Source organism: Amblyomma mixtum, chromosome 1 (genome assembly GCF_055824585.1).
Source record: "Amblyomma mixtum isolate Tamu chromosome 1, ASM5582458v1, whole genome shotgun sequence".
In the NCBI taxonomy this organism is placed as follows: Eukaryota; Metazoa; Arthropoda; class Arachnida; order Ixodida; family Ixodidae; genus Amblyomma; species Amblyomma mixtum.
Genome location: NC_143012.1, coordinates 78,696,308 through 78,720,646, shown reverse-complemented (window position 1 = coordinate 78,720,646; position 24,339 = coordinate 78,696,308). Strand labels below are relative to the sequence as shown.

The following is a 24,339-nucleotide window of genomic DNA, read 5'->3' as shown; positions in this document are numbered from 1 at the left end:
TCGGCTCAATTGCGTCGTTTAAGAAGGTGAAGCTCTCAGGGCTATAGAATTATCAAGAGTTCAGTATCTTGGTGTTGGCCTGAAATCGAAAATTTAGGAAGACAGGAATTCTCAACCGCTTCAAAACCTTCACAACGTGCATAGATTAGAGCACACACAAGCTTTGCATAACGCATATATATTGCTTCCTGCGACGGTATTCAATAGAATGGCTTCATCACATGAAGCTTAAAACAGCATAATCATTTGTTTCAATTTTCACCCATTCGCAAGCACACATCACACTGTCACACGTACGGCTTACTATTCTTATGCACTGATACTCTACTGAGAAATTTTCACGGCGTGCATGACTAGGCAGCACATGCACTTCAGCTCTGCATGGCGGACATATATCGCATCATTTGTTGGTGCGAAATACAATGGCTTGGTAGCCTTGATTCGATCAAGCTTAAAGCGGCAACGTCTCGCTTCTGATGCAACCCGTTGACACAGTCACACTCTGTGAAACACGTACCCGTTATTAGTTTTACACTTTCAGGAGCGCTGAAAATATTCTTATCAGCAGTGCAAACCAGACACAGTGTCAACTTTAAGCCATCGAGTGAAACAAACAATTTTGGAATTAAATGCGGCAGGATTGAGCGCTCCCCACCGTCCACACATGAGTTCATGTCAGTGCAGAACAATCCATCTGAGCTACGCGGCACAACGCAAAACATCGCAGATCCTTTGAAACGTAATTATAGAGCACTTATTTTCAAGAGCATGGTGCTTGATAAGACATAATCTGATAACAGAAAAAAGTCAAGGGCCATGGTGTTTTGTGGGCGCTAATTACAGCATTTCTTCCTGGCGGGAAGAAGAAAAATGCTGCCCGCGAAAATCATACACAAATATTGGCTTTGTGCAAGTTCATTCACGGTCTTAAGCGTTAAACCCAGAGAAACGTGGCCAGTCCGAGCTAGCAACGGAAAGATAAGAGTGGATACTTGATATCTACTCCGAAGCTTCGGTGGTTAGCGTACGAGCGCAGACGCAATCACAAAATACCTCTCAGAAGAGAAAAAAATAAAATGTCAAATAGTTGAGTATTATCGGGGGGGGGGGGGGGGGGGGCATTCGTCGGAAAATGAGGTACGTTCACAAAAGCTTCTTCCAAATCAGGGATCTAAGTTCCGTGTAAACGATGAACTGCTGGCGTGCATCTTTTCTGTCTCCACCGAGAACGCGCCAGTGACCATCTCGGTAGTGTGCTCTTCGTCCGGTGACGCCTCGTGCTTCACGTCGTCGGCCTCCTTGACGACTTCGTCAGCTCCTCCAGTACCAGAAGCCCTCGCCTGCTGCGTGTCCGAGCACGGGTGTTCCTGGCGCTCTTCGGCAAGATTGGCGCCGTTTTTCTTCCTGCTCTTGCGCCGGTCTTTCACCAGAACTGGGCCACGCAACGTCAACGGAGGCAGGACGCCTCGCGCAGCAACCACGTCGGGCTGTTCGTTGACTGGGCTTTGCGATTCGGACTCGCCCTTACCGATATCGAAGCCTTCGGTTGCACGCTCCTCATGCGGTTCGTCGTCTTGGTCGGCTGCGATGACGGACGCAAGCTGCTCTGGGGCTCTTTCGGTCGTCGTTACAGGAGCACTGACTACCGCGGATTGACCTACGGCTGAGTCGTCCTTGTCGAGTGTGGCTGCACCGGCGTCAAGACCAACGAATAAAACACGTTTTCGGTCTTCAGCATCATCCGTCAAGTTCACGTGGTCAGGTGCATCGCTGGGAACGCCTGGAACTCCCTGACCACTTCCTTTCTCCTGCTCCATCACTTCAGTGGTGACGGCCACCTCCCGTGATGGCAGCAGTGATGATTCGGGCCCTGGCCCAATTTCCACCGGTCTATGGCTTACAGGAGCGTCGGTAACAGGGCCAGCGCTGGGAGCTTGTTCCTGTTCGAGGTCTCCCTGCCTGTGCTGCATCTGGATCTCTCCGGCAGCTTGAGCCGCAGGCTCCGCCCGCGCGTTGTTCGTAGGCTCGGCCAATGGTGGTTCTGGAGGGACACCGCTGCTGGCCTTGCGTTCCGAGCTGCCCCCATCCGGCATCGCAGGCAGTAACTGTGTGGACGCCTCTCGCCTCCTCTTCTCGAGGTACTCTTCGAAGTTGAACTCAGGGGACGATGGCGCCCCTTCCTTCTTACGCGACGTGCGGCTGGGTGTCGTTGAAGCCGTGCTGTTTGCCGTACTGCCGAGGGACTCCTCCACTTTCCCTGTACTCCCATGGCGCGCCGCTTTGCCGTGCGTCCTGTTCCTGGTACCGAAAAGCACCATCTGCATGGCGTCGAAGCTGGGCATGCCGCGACCTGGCTTCTTCGACGACCCCGCCGCGGTCTGTTTGCTGTCCTTGGCGTCTGCGGCGTCGTGACGCCAGACATAAGACACCGCGCCCTTGTTCGGAACGACTTGCAGGGGAGCCCCTTCTGCATCGTCGTCGTACACGTGACGCAAATGGCCAGCGGGCTCGAACCAATTCTCCAGCAGAGCTGGTTCTTGCGCTGACGGTCCTTGGGTGTTGCCAGACGGCCGCGGTGGCTGCTTGCTTGACGGGCTGTCTCGTTCGGAGTGGTGCTTGGCTGAGGAGGCTTGGCTTGGCTGCTTGGAATTCCGGGAATCTTTGCGGCGCCAGGTGAAGCGGTCCCAGGTGCTTTGGTCCTCGGGCTGGGTGTAGGACGATTCCTGGCAGGATATCGCGTTGTCGGCTGCGGTTACCGGCGATTCTTCTTGAAAGGACGAAAGGTAGTTCACGTAGACGTTGAGAAGAATAAGGGCCTGCAAAAAGTTAAGGCATTCGATCACTGGACTAAGTTATCTTCCAAGGTGCCAACGATACAGAAAACGTCATGCGGAGCAGCCCCTACTGCTACGCTGGTTGGTAGGCCGTATCTCAGAAGAACCAGCGCAAAAAGGACAACGGACAAGAATTTAGGAGGACGACACGAACAGAAGCGCTGAACTTTCAACTTTTTTCGGAGGAAACTCGTGCAACGTATATACCAGGTGTCCCAGCTAAATGTAACCAAGCTTTTAAAAAACACGGGATGCCCTAGCCGTCTGAAACCAACTGAAGGTTCTTTAGAGTCGCGTGACCTAGTGTTTTTTTTTTTTTTCAAAGTTATGTAATTATTTAAGCTTAATTAGCTTACTTTTTAATTATTGGCTTGATGAACAAAGTGTCAATGGAAAAGTTGTAGATCGCTTTGAAAAACAGCTGACTGAAACATTTGCAGCAACGCACTATTTATGTAAAGTAGTTTTTTTACCGGCCTTTAGCCGTAATTCGGACAATAAAAAAAAGCTTCCACGTGACAACCGTGCCACTTCAACGTCGCAAGATGCACCATAGAGAATAAAATCCTGTTTTCCTGAAGTCCTCTCCTCGATGAGACTTTGGGTGCATATTGGGGCAGAGATGCGAGTGAGCAGCTGGTCTCGTGATAACTGTCTTTTAAGGCCGTTAAATAAAGCTACGTAAATCGTACCGTGATGGAAACAGCACTACTAGCGGTTTTTCGAGGCGATCTAAAATTTTTTCATTTCCAGTTTTTTCTGAAGTCAATAATTAAAAAGGTAGCTAGTTAAGCTTAACTAAATTATTTAACTTTGAAGAATAAAAAAAAATACTCGAGACTAGGCCAAGCGACTCTGAACAACCTTTAGTTGCTCTCACTGGACTATAACACTTCATCTTTTTTAAAAGGTTGGTTACATTTAGCTGGGACACCGGGTATATAGTTTCCTGTAAGGGACCATGGCGCAGAAGCAGAGCAAGATAAATTAGATAAGACCGTGACTCACGATATGCCCTTTTGCGCTGGTCCTTCTGAGATCATGTGGAGCAAGCTTCTTATTTTGGGTCCCAATGTCGAGATAACGGACTATCATTTAGGCCATTACTCATACTAATAGTAGGCGTCATTTGTTGCATAGGGCGGCTGAGAATATAAGCAGACGCAGGGTAAAAATTCAGGAGGGCACTTTGTTGACCTAATGTGCGGTGAGGCGAAAGCCTTAAGCGCGGTGTTGCTGCTTGTGTCACTGATGTGTGGTTAAGAGGTTAAAGGGCAACTCCGGCGATTTTTCGATGTTCATCATTCGAAATGAAATTTTAAGACTGTATTCTTTATGGTAATCTGATATCTCATGTAAATTTTCGCACCTGAAAGCGGCGTAGTTTTTTCGCAGGCGAATTTTGAAGACAGGCGCTCCTCGACGCGATCGGCACCCATTGATCGAGCAACTTCTACAGGCCACCCTGTACTCTGACGTCACTGGCGGGGCGGCGTGTCAAGCTAGTCGGGCGCGCGCTGGCGTTGGCAGTGCAGGGGGGAAACTGAAAACTGATTTTGAGGAAAGTAATTGACGCAGTAACGGACACCCGAACCGGGACATAAGGGAGGAGTGAAAGAAGAAAGGAAGAAAGAGGTGCTGTAGTGGAGGTCTCCGGTATTATTTCGACCACCTGTGCAATTTCACGCCATATCAACGTGCCTGATGTGATGTGTACGCCAGAGTGATGGGTCACGGCAACTTCTAATGTGCTGTGGGCTGCACAAATTCTTCACCTGTGATAACGGGCGTGATCTACCATAGGTTTCCTAGCGATAAGAACCTTCGCGACAATTGGGTGAGAGCTGTCCGGCGTGTCTCCGAGGAAGCATTCCCGCTTGTGCTCGGAACATTTCGCGCCAGACTGCTATGAGGACAGCGTGTACCTCAGAGGGAGCTTTTGACTCGCTAAGGCTCCGTTCAACCGGGGCTTGAAGGCAGATTCTGTGCCAACGTTATTCGAGTACAACCGCCCATCGCAGCGGCCAGCTGAACGAAGCGCGGCCGTCAAAAGGAAGCGGACCACGGAGAGCGCGCTTAAAGTATGTTGGATTGTAGAACTGTAGCTCATCATCATCATCATCATTTATTTACCCTTAAGGGCCCTTGGCTTAGGGCATTACATAAGGGGGGGGGGGGGAAAGGTCGTTTCATAATCAGTGGTCAGTGAAATCAACAAGAAATACAAAGTACAGGGTACATGGTCAACATTAACATTATCAAAATATTAACATGAGAAAGACACAGCAGCTCAAGAACAACTTGAGATAAGAAAAAAAACAAAAAAGAACAAAAAAACAAAAAAATAAACACATGCACACACTCAAAAACACGACAAAATAACTCATCCCTTGAAATGTGATGATAATAACTGCCTGAATTTAATGGGTTCTGTTTCAATAACTATGAAATCGGGTAAGTCGTTCCACAGTGTAGTGGAGCTAGGTAAAAAAGATTTATTAAATGAGTTTGTGGAGCCGTGAATGCGCTGCAGACTTAAAGAGTTAAAAAGTCGTCGTGAGGTGCGAAGCGGCGGGTGCAATACAGAGTTTCTTAGCTGTGGGAAGGTGTAGTACAATTTGTGAAACAAACACAGCTGTGAAATGTTACGCCGGAGTGCCAGGGGTTGCAGATCAAGGGATGCCTTGATGAGAGTTACACTGTGTTGTCTGCCGTACTGCGATGTGATAAAACGGGCCGCGCGATTTTGGATGGCTTCAAGCTGATCGATTAGATATTTTTGATGGGGATTCCAGATCGCCGAGGCATATTCGAGTTTGGAACGGATGAATGTTACGTAGGCGAGCTGTCGGACAGAATGGGGTGAAAAAGCAAGGGATCGTCTGATAAACCCAAGCATTTTGGAAGCGTCTGTACAAATTTTTGCAATGTGCTCACACCAGGTTAGTTTGTTGTTTATGATGATTCCAAGATACCGGTATGATTTTGTTTCGGAGAGCGGTGTGGAACTTAATGAATACTGATAGCTGAGGTTATTTCGCTTTCTCGATACATGCATGAATTTGCATTTCGAAATGTTCAGTTGCATGAGCCATAATGTACACCAGGTTTCTATGAGGTTTAAGTCGCGTTGAAGCAGAGTCTGATCATCGGTAGTAGATATGCGGCGGTAGAGGACACAATCGTCTGCGAAGAGGCGGATACGAGATGATACGGCATTGGGAAGATCATTTATAAATATAAGAAAAAGGAGTGGTCCTAGCACCGATCCCTGAGGGACACCAGAGAGGACTGTGGTATTTGACGATCTATGGTTGCCTATTACTGTATATTGTGAGCGGTCGCGGAGAAAGCAGTCGATCCATGACAGGATTAAAGGGTCGATGTGGAGGCAGGAGAGTTTTGTCATTAAACGCCGGTGTGGAACGCGATCGAAGGCTTTGGAGAAATCCAGGTAAATGACGTCGGTTTGAAAAGAAGAATCTAAGTTTAAGTGAAGGTCTGTAGTGAATTCGAAGAGCTGGGACTCGCAAGAATGGCCTGACCTAAAACCGTGCTGTTTTTCATAAAAGAAAGCGTTATTATCGAGGTGTGATGCGATCTGCGAATATAATATGTGCTCCAGTAGCTTGCATGGAATGGATGTTAATGAAATTGGGCGGTAATTAGAAGGATCGGATCGGTTGCCTGCCTTAAATACTGGAGTTACTTTACTAGTTTTCCAGTCATTTGGTATTTCACCATTTGAAACCGACTGCTGAAAAATAATAATAAGCTGGCGTGAATTCACTTCCAAAATCTCGCCGTCGAGACAAAGCTTTGCAAAGAGAGGACTTTTGGTTATGCATTTCCCTGTAAGGACGTTGTGCACCGCGGCAACGTTTCGGCAGCAGATTCTTTCACCAGGCTGGGTCGGCCGGCACTCGCCACACGAACAGCTATCAGCGGGAGTATCACATTAACTTTTGTTCTGACGACTGTGTCACAAATGCATGCACGAGAAATGAATCAAATACATACTTCTCCGAGTAAGTATTCAGTTCAGACCGTCTCCATGCTGCAGGTGACGCGGCCTGTGGTGTGACTCGGCTAGCTCGCGCGGCGGTGGATCATACCTGAAAGGCGACTCGTCCAGTCCGAAATCATCGAATGAGTCGTCTTCTAAAGACTCGCTGGTTTAGGAAAAGCTGTTCTCCGCGCTTCAGCCATGTCGACAGCGCGGCTCCGAACTTCGCAGCGCGGCGAACCCGCTAGTGACGTCACAGTCAATACCGCACGAAGGCACGTCTCCGGTTTCGGTTTTGCGGTTTCGGTTTCGAGTTTTGGTTTTTTGCTGTTTAAAAATTATTTTGGGGTTGCTTTTGAAAACCTTGTATCGTACACATTACAGGAGGTTCTTAGGAACACAAAACCGCCATTTACTTAAAATGGTTGAAAAGTCGCCGGAGTTGCCCTTTAAGCTTCGCCTCTAAGAGTGGAAGGCAACAGCCTCTTGCAACGCTGGCAGAGAGTCCACAGAGAGTCCATCGCTCGTTCGGCTCTACGCCTTGCTCGTCGGTAAAGTGGTTTTTGAGGAAAGGAAATGCATATGTCTCGCATATCTCGGTAGACACCTGAGCCTCGCCGTAACGGGAAGGGAGGAAGATGGGAGTGAACGAAGACACCGTGTTCACTAGACGCGCCTTTGTTCATTCCAAATCATCGAGCTGGCATGGCGGAGTGGTTAGCATGCTCGTTTCGCACTCCGGAGACCCTGGTTCGATTACTCTGCTCGACCAATTTCCTACTAGGTTTTATTTATTTTTCTGGTCTGATTAGAAAGGTTAACTAGGCTAATTGGTTATTTAAGCAATTAAGTAAACTCTGTCCCACTTACTTGGAGCATCACTATGCGATCCCTTTAATTGGTTGCATGGTTACTAGTCAAAGTGCAATTGGCCCCGTTTGAAATTCGGGCACTGTGACGTCAGGACCATTTCAATTAATTTAAAAGCGTCACATTTCTGTCGACAACTCCTGCTTACAACGATGAGGCAAGGCTTCCGCCTTGGTCCAAATTATCACTTGGTTGTCTAGAGCTGAATACATGGGACGGCTTCGGCGCGTCATTTACGGGGGTTTACAAGCACACCTATCCACATGTTGCTAGAAGTGCTGTTTCCTCGTCTTGGGTGGTTTCACGACAAGCGTGACGGGACGAGTCTTATTAATAGACAGAATTTAATGTAGCTTAATGCTTACCAGCGAGACCGGTAAAATGGCTCCTACTAATAAATCTGTTCCGTACCAAATAATACTTATTCCCCTTTTGAGCTGACTGCTTCCTGTTCATAACACGTTTGCCTGTTATATCATAGCTTTGATTGGCCGACTCTGAAACGGTTGATTGTATTTCTTTCTATTCACATTACCGTATATTGCAGTAATTTATACACCTGTGTATATGACACACATTATTATCGCTGTCCGCCTTTCATGAGCGCAATTCGAAGGGGGTAGTGCGGGCAATTAAAAGGGAAAGCTGCAGAAGTCTTGAAAAGGTACCTTGACGACAGCCACCGCGGTGTAGCCCAGGGCGCCAAGGATGTAGCTCCACTGCAACGGTAATTAACATGCGATGCATGAGCGTAAGAAAGCGCACTGCTCAATCCAGCGCGAACACATACACGCCTTTGACAGTTCGAAAATAATCCCGTTTCTGAGGCTACGCCGACTAAATGACAGGCTGTATTAGTGCACCCGGTTACCTTAGTGACTGATGCACCTTCCCGAAGTAAGCCAACCAGCTATGGCTTTATGGGGGCTTAACGTCTCAAAGCGACTCAGGCTATGAGGGACGCCGTAGTGAAGGGCTCCGGAAATTTCGACCACGTGGGGTTCTTTAACATGCACTGTCGCGCATTACACGGGCCCCTAAAATTTTACCTCCATCGAAAATCGACCGCCGCGGCCGGGATCGAACCCGGGTATTTCGGGTCAGCAGCCGAGTGCCATAGCCACTGAGTCACCGCGACGGCTATGGAAGCTATCATATAGTTTTTTGCGGTGAGGCTTCAGAGGGTATGATAGCCTCAGCAAAAAAAAAAAAAAAGCCGTTGGTCAGCCAATTGAGCAAGTTTTCATTTGGCAGTGGTGGCACAATAAATATTCTGAAGATGAAGCCTTTCGGTGAAACGGATAAAAAACGCCTATATTGGCCCTCTTGTTATGATAAATCAATTAGGCTGTGTGACGTCCTAGTAGAAGTGCGGAGATTTGTGAAATTTTTTTGGAACGTATATTCCTGCGCACTAAGGTTAAAATTCCGTCATGAAGGAGCCACACGGCAATGGCTGCAGTTGTACATACCGGCGAAGCGGATGTGTCCCCTGGACTGGCGGTGGTCTGCGTCTCTCCATTGACATTGGTGGTCATGTCTCCGTGTGATGACGTCTGCAGAGAGAGAGATAGAGAGAGAGTGATCGGCGCAAAAGAAGAAACGTGCTAAGTGCAGAAAAGCAGGTCGAGGTTTTCAGAAAAATGAAGGAACTGTGTAGGAGGAGGAGGAGGAAAAAGTTTACTTCAGGCCTGTACAAAGGTCATTCCAGGAAGGAGGGGGAGGATAAGTAATTAGAAGGAATCGGAATGAACCAATTTGTTTCCCTCGATCCAGTCATGAGGACATATCCCGGGCAAGGAGATTTTAATGATCGGGTTGCTATTATAGGATTCTATGGAATGTCGTATAGTTGGGTTTCCAGTAGTCTGCGCTGTATATTGCAAATGACTTTGCTGTTGTCGTTATGCAGGATCTTGATGTTAGTGGTCTGGTGCTTAATTAGTAAATACGCTTCCGGTATGGCATATATTAGCGCGTGAGTTTCTAGAGTGACTGTATTGGGAGGGTTGGAAAATGGTCCAACTGTGCTAGTGACTGGTTCTTTTTGTCTGGGTGCATAAATGCATACGCGTCTACCCCATATCAATGTCCCCGGTGCCGGTGGCGGAATACTACCCAAGTTGGCCTGCCCTAGACGGGCAGTCGCATATGCCCGTCTTCCTTCGCACGCAGGACCTTTGGCATATCAGACTGTGTGGCACCCGTGTACATCGTTGTACATGTGATATCTATCCGGTGATGGTTCGCATATGCTTGATGTCCACCGTCATGAAGGTGTGACGTCATGTATTTTGGCATGTTTGCACTGTTGGCTGAGGGCATTGGCTAACTGGTGTCAGGTTTCCGGGGGAGATGGGTGCTTGGTTCAGGGTATCGCATCCTTGCTCCATACGAGCCAAGCGCGCTACTTGCCTGTCTCTATTTTATTGTGTTATTCGGCGAGATTGAGAAAGAGGCCAGTGTGTTGAAGTCGCTGATTTAAGGCGTACATAGGAAAGACCCAGAGAGGCCTTGTGAAGGGTGTTGGGTGAAAATTCGAGTTTTCTAGTTTCTCTACGTGTTAGGGTTTCATACCAGGTGGTGTACAGGAGTCTGCTAAGTGAGGAGACCTAGGTGGCTCATCTGCCTCTTGGGTTGCTTCTCTGAGGATTTTGCGTCAGTTTTGCGCTCCCGGTCTACGACTCCGACGACGGATTTTCTGCGACACGAGGTCCTTAACGCTAACTGGTTAAAATTGCTGAGCGCTGTGCGACATCAACGCAAGTTAAGTAACCCCAGGTTGTGCATACACTCTCAATACGAATACGCCTGTGTGTGAGCAAAAAGGGAGGAAACTATCCTCCAGCGTACACTCTTTTTCCGTATCAGTCCGAAGCGTTCGACCACTGATCATTTAGCGTGAACTTTGGGAAATTGTACTCTCTATGCCGTACTAATAGCAGAGTCATACACCTGTCTATCGTCTTATCAGAACGGGTGAATGCTGAACGAAATAGGCCCCATTTACATACAAAAAGCATTAGGATATCAAAGGACTACTCACCGGTGTACTCGGGAGGAACGTGTCGACACAGGAGGCGCACCAGATGAGGAGAGTGGTCAAGCCGTTCCACAGTATAAAGAGTCTGATGATCGAACTGAGATTCTGCATCGCGAAGAAAGGATCGATTAATGTTGTCTTTACTGATTCTGTCTGCTCATACATGAGGGAATTTGCAAAACTCAAGGATGAACTGCCGCAAAAGCATGATATCCTTGAAGAGAATGGAGCAGTAGCAGTCCACTGCGGCAAAATAAGCGCCTATGTGGCTGTTAGTTGTTATTACAGGTTCATAGCCCAAGAGATTATTTTAACTTTATGAATTGCGCAGCTCATTTGGCTGAATACTTGGATGGCACACGCGTGGAACTTTGCCAAAGGGTATCTGAAAATTCCCCACAGCCCTCTTATCTCTGTGATACCATGCACATGGACGAGAAATAATGGTCGGCGAGGAGTAGGCAAAGAAAAAGAGTATGGCACGCTACACTCGCGAAATGCACGCCGCGAGGGGGATGAAATACACGCGTACACTTACGAAGCTGGCCAAATCTTTAGGGGAATCCCCCAAGGTGGAATTGATTTGTAATAAGGGAGTAATTACTGATTGGCATCTACCCGAGCGAAGCCAAGCAGCTACAAAGGAAAGCTATAGAGCTTTCTCAGAAACTTAGCAGTTAGACAAAAATTCGTCCTGGTCCGCGAACCCGGGACACCGCTTCACCGGAGCAGTCACTCTACCAACTCAGCTACTTATGGTAGGGCGAGAGAAAATTGATCAATACATCGAAATGAGAAGAAGCTACATGTTTTCGCTTACTTGTTCTTCGTCATCCTTGTTTGGCCTTCGAGCCTAGGAAAAGCAAAATAGCAAAAAGGACTCCTTTAGCATGCTCGCTGACAGAGGTATAAGGAACTCTTGCAGCTCTGCTGCTGACACTGGTGATCGTTTTTTTCTGAGCGCCATGAATTACTGCGTCTCCAGACGTCAGGAACCATCGAGCTTGGGACAGGACTAGGGTAGAACTCAACAGAAAGTCCCGGGTGCATATCAATAGCAAGAACAATCTTAGCGGCACAGTACACTATGATAGCCGGACAAACACGCGACCAGCATGAAACTCTCGCAGTTAAATTTTCGGCGAAACTACTACACCTTTATTGAAAATACTGAAACAAACACGGAGCTTTTAGTAAAGTGGTGCCTAGTTAACTTTCACGGGAACACGAAAGACAAGCTCGCTGTAGCTAAAGTCGCAATGTAAGGTACTCACGAAATAAAGGCTGAAAATTAGAATGACGTCACTCAGCGCATTCGTGGAGTGGGCTATGTCCAGGATTACTCTCATGGTCCAGTGATCTAGAAGATGCAAACAGAGAAAGTTCTCGTAGTGGAGTAAGGTATTCTCGGAAAAAAAAAATGAATGAGACAAGGGGAAAGTGTCAATATTTCATGTAGCTGAAAGCACATTGTGGGTACAGTTTTAAAAGGACAGTAACCCTGTTTGGTAAGAAAAAATCTGTTGTACCGCATCCTTTGCCACTGGGTAGATATTTCCACGCATGAGTTAGGGTACGGAGATTTACTGCGTAGGGGGCTTTATTGCGTATTTGGCTAAGCCTCTTACACTATAAACTGGTAACGTCTCCTACCCTAATATGTAGGGTAGGCGGCCTTACTGCCGGGGTCAAGAAAAATGCACGTTTCAAGAATAAGTAAAGCATTTTAAAAAGTTCTAGGCCATCTTTTCCGCGAATTGTCAACATCTGGTCCTGTAGAATGTGCGAACTCCCAACGAATGGTTTAAAACCACTGCAGTGGCTCAGTGCTATGAGTTGTGCTGCAGAGCATTGGAATTTGTCCCTGCGGCGGAAGCCGCGCGCAGATAGAGATAGTGTGAAAATTTTGGTGCACTGACGTATCCGTTAATGAAAAACTTTTCGCATATGAAAGGAGAAGTTATTTATTTTATTTATTTTTATTTTCACAATACTGCAGACCCTTATTTGGGTCCAGGCAGGGAGGGCAGAAAAACACATTCACAGAACAATGTAGCACATATACAATCTAAAATAGCTCACAAAGTGCTTTGTCAAAATCAACAGCCGATATCACTTGTAGAGGCAGGGCGTTCCATTCGTCAATAGTTTTCGGGAAAAAAGAAAATTTAAAAGCGTTAGTATGCGCGAAGTATGGTGCTAAAGTGTGATTATGATGACGTCGAGTTCTACGCGTTTCAGAAAACTGCACATAGGAGGCAGGAGAGATGCCTAGTTTTCCGTGGATTAGTTGGTGAAGGAAAGATAGACGGGCTATCTTGCGTCTGACATGAAGAGGTTTAATATTATTTGCTGCCATTAACGAGGATGGGGAATCAGTTCTGTTGTACTTATTAAATATAAAACGTACTGCGCGCCTCTGTATTTTTTCTAATTCTCTTATGTCTTTTTTTGCATGTGGGTCCCAAACGATGGCGGCATATTCGAGTTTTGGTTTTATAAGAGTATTGTAGGCTAATAGTTTGCATTTGCTAGGTGCGTCCTTAAGTTTATGGCGAAGAAAACCAAGTTTACGCGAAGCTGAGGATTTAATGTGGTCGATATGGTCATTCCATTTTAGTTGCGAGTTTAGAACAATGCCAAGGTACTTATACCATGGCACTTCTTTAACTGAAACGCCATTAATGCGATAGCTGAAGGAAAACGGATTTTTCTTCCTTGTTATCCGCAACAGCACTGTCTTTTTAGTATTGATTTCCATGCCCCATTTTTCACTCCAGGAAACGACACTAAGAAGAGCATTATCTAAATGTTCCTGGTCAGAAACGGAAGATACGGGAGTATATATCATGCAATCATCGGCAAACAGAGCAATCTTGACAGCTGAATTAACACTTGAAACTAAGTCGTTTACATATATTAAAAAAAGCAGGGGACCGAGCACACTTCCCTGACGGACCCCAGAGGTTACAGGGAGTGGGGAAGAACAACTACCGCCAATCTCCACAAACTGCGTTCTGTTTTGTAGATAAGCTGCAATCCAAGCAATGAGCGGAGGTGGTACACCAATGAGTTTAAGTTTTAAAAGAAGCTTGTTATGCGGCACCTTGTCAAAGGCTTTGGCGAAATCTAGAAACAAAACATCAATTTGGCCTGACTTGTCTAAAGCTGAACTAAAATTATGAATGGCTATTATCAGTTGTGTAGTGGTAGAGAATCCCTTCCTAAAGCCGTGCTGAGCTGGGTTTAGGGCATTATTACTGTTTAATATTGCAAGTATATGATTGGCAATGATATGTTCGATAAGTTTACAACAGGATGACGTTAGAGAGATCGGGCGGTAGTTGTTTACAGATAGTCGATCATCATTCTTATAGACAGGAATAACCTTCCCTGTGAGCCAGTCAGGCGGCAAGGAGCAAGACGATAAGGAGACACGAAATATTTTGGACAAAAAACGAGACAATGATTCAGCATAGCGCCGCAAAAATGCATTAGGAATGCCGTCTGGGCCGGGAGAACACTTCGTATCTAATCGGAGTAGCATTTCAATGACACCTTCATCAGATACAATGTCTAAAGGTTGAAAGGAATCACAAACAAAACCGTCAATATTTGCACCTTGATCAGTTGAGAAAACAGACTGGAAATAATTATTAAAAGCTGCGGCAATGCCCTTTTGGCACGTAACAACACATCCATTCATGACTATTTTTTCGATCGGCTTATGAGATTCTCTGATATGATTCCAAAACTTAGCAGGATTACTTTTTATGAATTGCGGGAGACATTCTGTGAAGTACCGTTTCCTGTCCAATCTAATATTTGAAGAAAGTTCAGCCGCAAGTTCTGCTAAAAGATCTGTGTTTGGCCGTTTCGAACGCTTTAGGCGCTTGACTTTACGTTTGAGATGAATAATGTGGCGATTAATCCACGGATTCTTTTTCTTGACACGTTTCTTTTTGTCTGGAATAAAATTCAGCTTACAAAATTCACAGTGCTCCTTGAAGGTATCCCACAGAACCGAGACATCTTCACCCACAAATCTGTCGAAAGCAATGTCTAAATAATCAAGCACTGATTCATCATTTGCACGTGAAAAGTCTTTTATGACTTTAAACAAATTTTTGCATGGTTTATTACAAGAAGAAAATATCAGAGAAACAAGTACTAGCCTGTGATCTGATATTCCCTCCAATACAGATGACATGTGCACAGAAAACGAGCGGCTGACAAATACTAAGTCTAAAACAGAACTGCTCATCCCTCGCACTCTTGTTGGCTCAGTTACAACTTGTACAAGGTCATGAGCAATCATTAGGTCTGAAATTAAGTCTGCATTTTCAGAAGTTTCAAAAGATCCAGTAGACCAATTCATATTTGGAATATTAAAGTCGCCACAAATAATGATTTTACTGTTCCTAAATGAATGCATATGATCCTGCAGTTTGTGCATATAGTCAGAACCAGAATCTGGAGGCCTATACAACGCGCTCAGAATGAAAGTGTGACCAACGTAATTAACCTTTAGGAATAAACTTTCATGGTTATCTATTTGCTGCAAAACCTCACCTTTAATATCATGTTTTATTAGGATAGCGACGCCACCACCGCGGGAACCCCTATCACGCCTGAAGACATGGTAAGAGGGAGGAAAAACGCAGTCGTCACTAACGCCAGAGTGAAGCCAAGTTTCAGTGATCACAACTATGTGGGGACTATGAGTGATCAGTAAGACTTCGAGCGATTCTGCTTTATTGACTATGCTCTGAGCATTTAGGTTAAGAATAGTTAGGTGTCTATAGTTCGAAGGAGTGGATGCGGGTAGTCAGTCGAAATTCCTTGTGGGGACCGAGGCGATTTTAGTACGGCTATTCGATGAGTCGTTCCAGACAAACGTTTCTTTGTCAACAATGAGTCTATCGTGTACCAATCTCACCTTATGGCCGTCATCATTCTCTTTTCGAGCCGACTCCCAAAGCAACTTGCGTTTTCGTAAAGTTTCCTGAGAGTAGTCGTTCTGAATGTAAATGCCAGAGCCTTTTAGTTTCCCTATGTTTTTAAACACGGAGTTCTTTTCATCAAGATCTTGGAAGTGAACTATTATTGGTCTCTTTTTATTGGCTGATTTACCAAGTCTGTAGAAACGGTCTACTGATGAAGCAGAGACATCAAGCTGTTTTTGAAATACGTCATTAAGAACGGTTTGCTTTAAATCTTTCACCGTTTCTTCCTCTTTTTCCGAAACTCCATAAATGACTATGTTTGCGCGCCTGCTACGATCTTCCAAACCAACCAATTTTCGATTTTGCATATGAAGAGATTGACAAACAAAATTTAAGTGCTGCTCTATAGGGGTGAATGTTTCATGAATGTCACGAAAGACAGCGACCGTTTTTTCTACTTGAATTACTCGGTCAGACAGGGAAATGATAGCCGCATTTACCTTTTCGTACAGAATTTTCAGATCAGACACGTCTTGCTGTACGCACTTCTGGCTTTCCAAAATCTTATCAAGTATTACTTGTACATCAGGACCCGGGTTACTTTCAACATCTCCACACAAGAGAAGTTCACAAACGCGTAGACACTCGTATGCGATACAAACAACACGCCGTGGGCTCGGCAGGACCAGCAAAAAAGGGTCATCACTTCTGTAAGCATAACCGACACTGACCTGCATAAGCAAGAACGGAGGCATGCTTAGTGCGGTGTTACGGCGCGGTCCGCCGTGCCCACTGAAGATGAAGCTGTGTAGGTCTTCTTTTATAGCTGAAGCTGTTGTCGACGTCACAGCTCGAACGATACTGCCAGCAGGGGGCTGATCGGGAGCTGATGCGTCATATTCAGATGCCAAGGCCATAGGTGATAGCGGTGAAAGACAGTCGATGCACGTGTGATTGCTGATACCGACGAATCCGAGCAGAAAAGCCTGCATAAGCAAGAACGGAGGCATGCTTAGTGCGGTGTTACGGCGCGGTCCGCCGTGCCCACTGAAGATAAAGCTGTGTAGGTCTTCTTTTATAGCTGAAGCTGTTGCCGACGTCACAGCTCGAACGATACTGCCAGCAGGGGGCTGATCGGGAGCTGATGCGTCATATTCAGATGCCAAGGCCATAGGTGATAGCGGTGAAAGACAGTCGATGCACGTGTGATTGCTGATACCGACGAATCCGAGCAGAAAAGCCTGCATAAGCAAGAACGGAGGCATGCTTAGTGCGGTGTTCCGGCGCGGTCCGCCGTGCCCAAGTTAGTGCTGTCCATAAGCAACCGAAACAATGCTTGTGGCCGCACTGCAATGACGATGCCTAAAGCAAGTATTTTTGAAAGGAGCAGCAAGCGTAATGCAAATGATACGCCAGCAGTAGTAGGTTTCCGCACACTGTGAGACAGTCTGGCATAGGTGTCGCTGTCGGAAGAAAACCAAATGAGGAGAGGTGGTACAAGCAGTGCCCAAGTAAAAACATCCTCCATGATGGCTTTGGAGTGGTGTGTTAACGCCGGGAATTCCTGTGTGGCTAATGATGGCGTCAGACCGGTAGGGTTTAGTCTGGAGTTGTTTGTCCTTGGCGCCAGACAAGTGAGAGCAGTCCGCCTAGTGTAGATTATTTTCGGCGTAAATGCAGTTCGTCTATGCTGGGTCTTAACACCGTGACAAGTCGCATGGAGTAAAAGCCGAAGCACACTCGAGACGCACAAATACACAGGTCTCTAGTAGTCGAGGAAGGTCGAGGGGGGGGGGGGGGGGGGATTTTATAGCTTGGAAAGGGACACCTGATCCCTGTCTCAGTATGGTACCATTTCTTGGAGGGTCGATGACCAAGCCAAACGTTACGATAAAACACAACAGAGGTTTGTTATTTTTTGACGCAGGATGTCTCAAAAACATATGAAAGGGGTTGCGAAACGTTTTCCGCAAATTTAGAACGACGTATGTATTACGACTCCTGACTTTTCATTCTACAGTATGCTATGATTAGTTTAATCGTCCGGATTGATGACAAAAACATACGTCAGAAAAACACCTGAAAGTGGTTGTGAAATGTTTTCCGCAGATTGCTGACCCTGCTTTGATTAGTTTTATCGTCCGGATTGATTTAATAGTGACAAAAACATAATTTAAGTTACCCAACGAGCGTCCCCCTCCACTCTATCAAAACGTCATCTTAGTCAGCCAATCAGGAACTCCTGTCGTCGCACAAACATGGCGCCGTAGCGAGGCCTGTTGACCCATAGTTGACCGAGGTCGGAGCATCACAGTGTTTAGACTGCAGCGCCGTTGTGACATCGGCGGCGATAACAGCGACGGCGAAGACTGAGCCTGTTCAAGCACGAATTTCGCACTATAGGGGCATATGGCGCTCAGTTTTGTTTTGTACAACGTTTTAGTGGAGCACCTTCTCATTTAGTCTCGCTAATCCCCTTCGTCCACGGCGACGACTCGCGATAACAACGAACGATCGCAGGAACGGTACCGGTAGCAGAACATCGCTACAGTGGAGGCTGCGGCAATAGAGCACACGTTCTTACAGTGGGCACAATATGGCAGAAACTGTACCATTCCTGCGGAACCTCGTTTTACTTCTTCGTCTCTGCAGACGACGAGGAAGTACCCTAAACAAATGTAGCATAAAAGCAATTCTGCCGACCAAATGGAATTTCTGAGCGAAATCTGAACTCGAAGAAATCGCCAGTTTAGCCGAGAGAAGCATTCTAAGGCGCGCGTTTAAAACCATACCATGTTTTTGCTTTATAACTTTTAGCCGCCGTGACGGCTCAGCGGTTATGGCGCTCGGCTGCTGACCCGAAAGACGCGGGTTCGATTCCCGCCTTCGATGGAAGCGAAATTCTAGAGGCCCGTGTACTGTGCGATGTCAGAGCACGTCAAAGATCCCCAGATGATCGAAATTTCCGGAGCCCTTCACTACGGCGTCCTTCATAGCCTGAGTCTTTAGGCGCTTTGGGGCGTTAAACCCCTCCAAACCATAAAACTTCATAACTTTGGTATAAACCTGCTATTTAAGTACAAACCAAAGCAGAAGGTGTGTCTCTGTTTCTGAAGTCTTAAGCTCACGTAATTGTCTAACGCTGATGCTGGCAAGCGGCGTCGCAATGCCATTTTAGGAACGCAAAAAGGCTGGATTTCAAACGGGCATTATTGATTCTACATTCGACACTGCGCCCAAATATTTAGGAATCGGCATGTACAATGTTTACTCAAGCAATAAAAATTGCAATCGCGCAGGTCTATTTTCATTTGAAGACCCCTTTAAGCAACACATAAAGTACCAGAAAATTTTATGGATAAAAGAAACACACTACTTCGAAACGTCGTCTACTGTCGGTGCGTTCGTGGCGCTGTCGCAGAATCCAAAAGGGATGCAGCATGCGCGCAAGTAGCAATACACTAGCCTTTCATCTTGAACTCCATTAACATGAGTCGGTGCGCACAGCTATCTCTCGCTTACGTGACGGCCCGGGAAATCCCAAGAGCCTCGGGAGCCACGAGTTCGACGACCTTGCAAGCACTGAGGCGCAGTTCCACCCCTGCAAGGCGAGTAAGCGGATACTGCGGGGGTGCTCCTTGAGCACTACAAAGACGCAGAATAGTGGCGCTAGTGAAACGGCAAAAGCGCTTACCAATCTAACGTTATACCAATCAGGGGTAAATCAGGTTCACATGCAAGCGACTGACCGAATTGAGAGGTTGAGCGGCTGTTGTTTATTATTCGAATACGCCCGAGGTTGAGGGATCGTACTCCGTTCACGCTGGACTACAGGAGACTAGCTCCACGGTACTTTACAGCGGACAAAAAGAAAGCCGCATGGTTCGGTTACGATATATTCATCATCATCATCAGCCAGACTACGGCCGCGGGGCAAAGGCCTCTCCCATGTCTCTCCAATTAATCCTGTCCTCCGCCAGTTGCGGCCACTCCATCCCCACAAACTTCTTAACCTCGTCCGCCCACCTAAGTTTCTGCCGCCCTCTGTTACGCTTGCCTTCTCGTGGAATCCACTCAAGGACCACCAGTTATCTTGCCTTCGCATTACATGCCCTGCCCAAGCCCATTTCTTCGTCTTAATTTCGACTACAATCCGCGTTTGTTTGCAATTAATCAGCGTTTGTTCCCTCACCCACTCCGCCCGCTTCCGATCTCTTAACGCTACACCTATCATTTTCTTTCCATAGCTCGCTGCGTTGTCCTGAACTTAAGCCTAACCCTTTTCGTTAGCCTCCACGTTTCTGTCCATAGGTGAGTACCGGTAAGATATATTAGACCGCATTAATCCCGGAGAAAAACCTTCACGGAGCTATAGCAGCAGTAGAAACACATGCTGCCCATCAGGCACTCACGAAGCAGGCTGTGGTGACCAGGGCAACCTTGAGCTGTTCGCGGAAGTGCTCCAGCATCTCACGGCGCGCCTCGTCCGACGGCCGTCGGGTGCGGTCGGCCGAGGGCCGGTGGTGCTTCCGCGCCACGTCGGTCCACGTCGAGGTCGACTGGTCCCGTCCCGGCATGCGCTGCTGCTGCTGGACGAGATGCACTGTTCCCGGCTGGTCTCGGTGGCGACCCGATTGCCACATCATTGCGCAGCAGAATGCGAGCCTTTTCTGTGGGCTATCGGCCGTTCGTGTGCTGCCGTTCGCTGCCTCTTTCTTCTTATGCTTCGCACGCGCTCCTCGTGCAAACGGATTTCTTTGTCGTTTTCGAGGCATGAATCGAATAGCTGGGTTGAAATGGAACAGCGTTTTTTAAGATAACAGCATATGCTTCTGTTGTTAGTATTGATCTCCGTACTGTTATCAGTATGCAGGTCCACATTTGTTTCCTTCGTGAGCATTGGGTGTATGTGGTTGGTTGGTTGGTTTATTGGGGTTTACCGTCCCAAAGCGACTGAGGCTATGAGAGACGCCGTAGTGAAGGGCTCCGGAAATTTCGACCACCTGGGGTTCTTTAACGTGAACTGACATCGCACAGCACACGGGCCTCTAGAATTTCGCCTTCATCGAAATTCAGCCGCCGCGGCCGGGATCGAACCCGCCTCTTTCGGGTCAGCAGCCGAGCGCCGCATTGGGTGTATGTGGTTTCCGCAGAGTAGAAGACAAAGCCTGCGGTGTGCTCCGGCTGATTGAGAGAGGAAAAGTCTTTGAGAGGTCAAATTAAGGCCTTGTATGTAATCTTTCGCAACACTAGTGTCAACTACTCCACTTGAGCCGCCGGGGCCACTGGGCAAGAGAAGGGATGAGGGAGTGGGGGAAACTGATGACTGTATGTTAAGCGAAAAGGAGAGTTTGCACTTTCGCTTCAACTTTTCACACTATTGCAGAGCGACGGCTATCGCTGATGCGTGAACCTTGAATGAAATCTTCCCGGCAGTCCATTACAGCTGATTCGACACAAAACAGTCCAAACATTGCATTGTAATTTGATGTCATTGTAAAGCTAATAAAAGGATTACATTGCAATATACTAATAAAACTTTCGTAACATCTTACCCTCGGCATCAGCGCACCCCGCACTCGGCTTTTCTTAGGCGGAACCTCGAGCATGTTTTTAAAGAACTTGCTTATGTCGGACTGATCGGCCTAAAAGCTGAATACGCTTCTACCATGTAGTGTCCTGATGAAGTATGAAACAACATTAAGTCGGTGCGAAATAATGCTGTTCGCTACATAATTTTAGATTATTCACGTTTCACTAGCGTCGCAGCGTCACACGTTTCATCAGTGTTTAATCAGTGTTTCACCAGCGTTGCGTTTCAGCAGCGTCACAGCTAGCGCATTAAAAAAGCGGCCTCTCCCGCACCATGGTTTCACCACGGATGATGAAAGAAAACTGAATTTGAAGCTTCCGAGAAAACAGAAAAAAAGCAGAAAGCCTGAAATAAGACTCGCGAAGAGCGCGGCTACGCCACCGCCGGAGGTATACCGCGGGTGACGAAGGTAGCGCAGGGGAGAAAGCGGTGCCACCGACCAAGCGAAGGGGGAGGACATTAAACTGCCATCTCGGACAAGGTTCCTCCTAGAATTAAAGGTCGTGTTGCAGCGATAGTGCAATTTTTGCCAGAGCCACTGTTTGCAACCTGTTCTTCATCAGCAGGCTCTGGTACGTCATGCAGGTGTTGCACTGTCCACTTTTAAGCATTCAAAAGCTGCACAGAATTTTCGCCGTCTTCATCTGGTCGTCTGACTGGGAGCGCTCCAGCCGGACCAACCTGTTCAGACGGGTACAGGAAGGTGGGCTGGGACTGGGCCATTTGTTTCTTCGGCAGCTGGTGAATAGTTTCTTGTTTTTTCGGGACACAAGAGACCCGTTTTTGCGCACCGTATGCCAAGTTAGGCTGCGGCGCCTGCTGCCGGAGTACGTAGTCGGAACTGCTGAGGTTTACAGTAGAGTCAGCGGTTTTTACCGGGAAATCGTTGCCAGTGTAAGGTTTCTTTCCGCGCGGTTTTCGAATGACTTTCTGTCCACTGTGAAACGAAAGAAACTGTACCGGGCTCTGTGCGATGTAGTTTTCCCCGTGCCCTTGTACAGGGCCTTGTACAGTGGAGGCCCAGGCAAAGATTTTTTAAAGAGAGTGAAAAAAATGCAGGTGCCGCCAGGAACAAAAACCTTCTTTTTTAAGCTGCACACCGGAACCTTACCGGTTAAAAAATTTTTAGAGGGAAAGGAAATATTTTTACCCTGGGGATCTCACTGTTTGATTTGCAGGAAGCTGGAAACAATAGACCATGTTTTTTTTTACATTGTTGGGAAGGGGTTTATTTTTTGGATGTGTTGCAGCGAACCTTAAAGAAAGAATTTCCGCTAGACCCGTACGGCATTCGGTACTTATCTGTTGAAAATGAGGATGGGGTGCCTTTCGACTTTATAATGCTGACAGGCCTCCACTGTATACATGGCGCTCCAGAATGGCAGGCTACCATTGTGACCGAGACGCAAGACCTGCCAGGATTTACTTTCGCGAAAATATGGACATGTTTCTGGCCATTCAGAAGGCCGCTGCGGACCCTCCGGAGTGGCTTTCAAAACTAGAGCCGCTCTGTACATTGCCTGAATTTTAATTAGACGAAGCCAGATTCATGCTGGCTGACCACGAGTCGTATGTACATAGCGTTTATTGTGTTTTGTTGATTGTCTATTTTGTCCAATTTTGTTTGCAAAAGCCAGGCAATAAAGAAAAAAAATAGTGCAGGAACCATCGGCGCTGAACAGCCGCCGCCGTCGCGTAAAATTCGTGACCAATGGCGGCTCTCGCTGAATGATTGAACTAAGCCAAAGCCCGTTATATCCGATGATTTTGTATATGCTAGCATGCAGTTAAGAAGATGCACCTTCAAAAAAAAATTACCACAGGTGTGATGGCTTGAGGCGTCTTCGAAATGCGCAGCCATGTGCAGCCGCTTCTCAGCCTGCAATCGCAAACTCGGCCAGCTACGTATCGTCAGCAGGCACGCCTTCGTTTACGTTTCCGATTGCTATCGTCGATACCCCTTTGACCGGTCCTGCCGCGCCCAAGTAAATGGCCTCTTCCATTTCGCCCATGTTCTCCTGGCGGCGTTCACCCGAGCCTTTGTTCTTTCCTAAATTCCAGGTGCATATTTCTCGGAATTGGCTGCACCCCGATCTTGCTTCTAAGCTGGTTTTCCAAGTTCTTTCTGTCCTCCGTAGATCAAATGCACGGGAGCTCTACAGTCTATCGAGCACTTCCCTTCTTGTCCTGCTTCCTGATAGCTGTATCCTCTGCGTATCAAATGGCAATCAAAAATTTCGTCTGCAGTAGTGTGAATGCACATGTGTAGTATTTCTGTTCCTCCGTTTAGGGGGATACCAAGTTCTCTCTGGGTAAGGGAGCAGCTAGCGACGTTGTTGTTGTCGTAAAGGAGACAATGGCCCGTAGTCACTGCAGGAGATTGGCCAAGACACAGGCGGTGACTGAAAAGGGCTCAAAACGTTGTTCTTTTAAAAAAAGAAGAAAAAAGGAATTCTAATTTGATTATTTAAGTTAAGAGCAACTCGAACACTGAGATTCGTGAATGAAAATGGGAATGGGGCTGAAGGTGTCGTGTTCAAGAAGATTTGGTTACAGATGAATTTTGAACATGAGCAGCCAGAAGGTGGTAAGAAAAATTTCAGGATGGTAGCCGCTTCGTGTCTAAGAAGAAAGTTTGAATCGCGGAGAACACACTCCAGTTACTGTGCCCAAGGGAGGCAGCACCAAGAGACAGAACCACCTCAGCAGACATACTTAGACGAGCTGTCGTAACTGGTGTACTAGCACAGCTAACACCACGACAATCATTTACGATTCACCCTGGGTCTGCGCTACCTTTTATGACAGACACTCAGGTGCTTCTCCGCCAAATCACCGTTTAGAAAGCTCGTAGAGCAGCTTGAAGGAGAAACCATAAGCTTCGGGTGCTGTTTCCTTTATTTTCAAACAATAGAAAAAAAATTCAGGGGGACACTTTGTTGACATAAAGTGCAGTGAGGCGAAAGCCTTTACCGCGATGTTGCTGTTTGTGTAACTGATGTGTGGTTAAGACGTTAATTAAGTACACAAATGTTTGTGAATCTTAA

The 24,339-nt window shown here is 46.9% G+C and overlaps 1 protein-coding gene across 1 annotated transcript; it reads right to left on the bottom strand.

Annotated features, from left to right (window-relative positions):
* Positions 1-1,163: 1,163 nt before the first annotated feature.
* LOC149366874 (uncharacterized) lies at positions 1,164-20,342 on the bottom strand. The gene is made up of 8 exons (XM_089572130.1): positions 20,112-20,342; positions 19,222-19,300; positions 12,028-12,113; positions 11,574-11,606; positions 10,757-10,858; positions 9,183-9,266; positions 8,379-8,429; positions 1,164-2,816 (listed from the first exon to the last, which is right to left on the bottom strand). Exons 1-8 carry the CDS (start codon positions 20,340-20,342, stop codon positions 1,164-1,166), a joined length of 2,319 nt encoding a protein of 772 aa, XP_089428256.1.
* Positions 20,343-24,339: the final 3,997 nt, after the last annotated feature.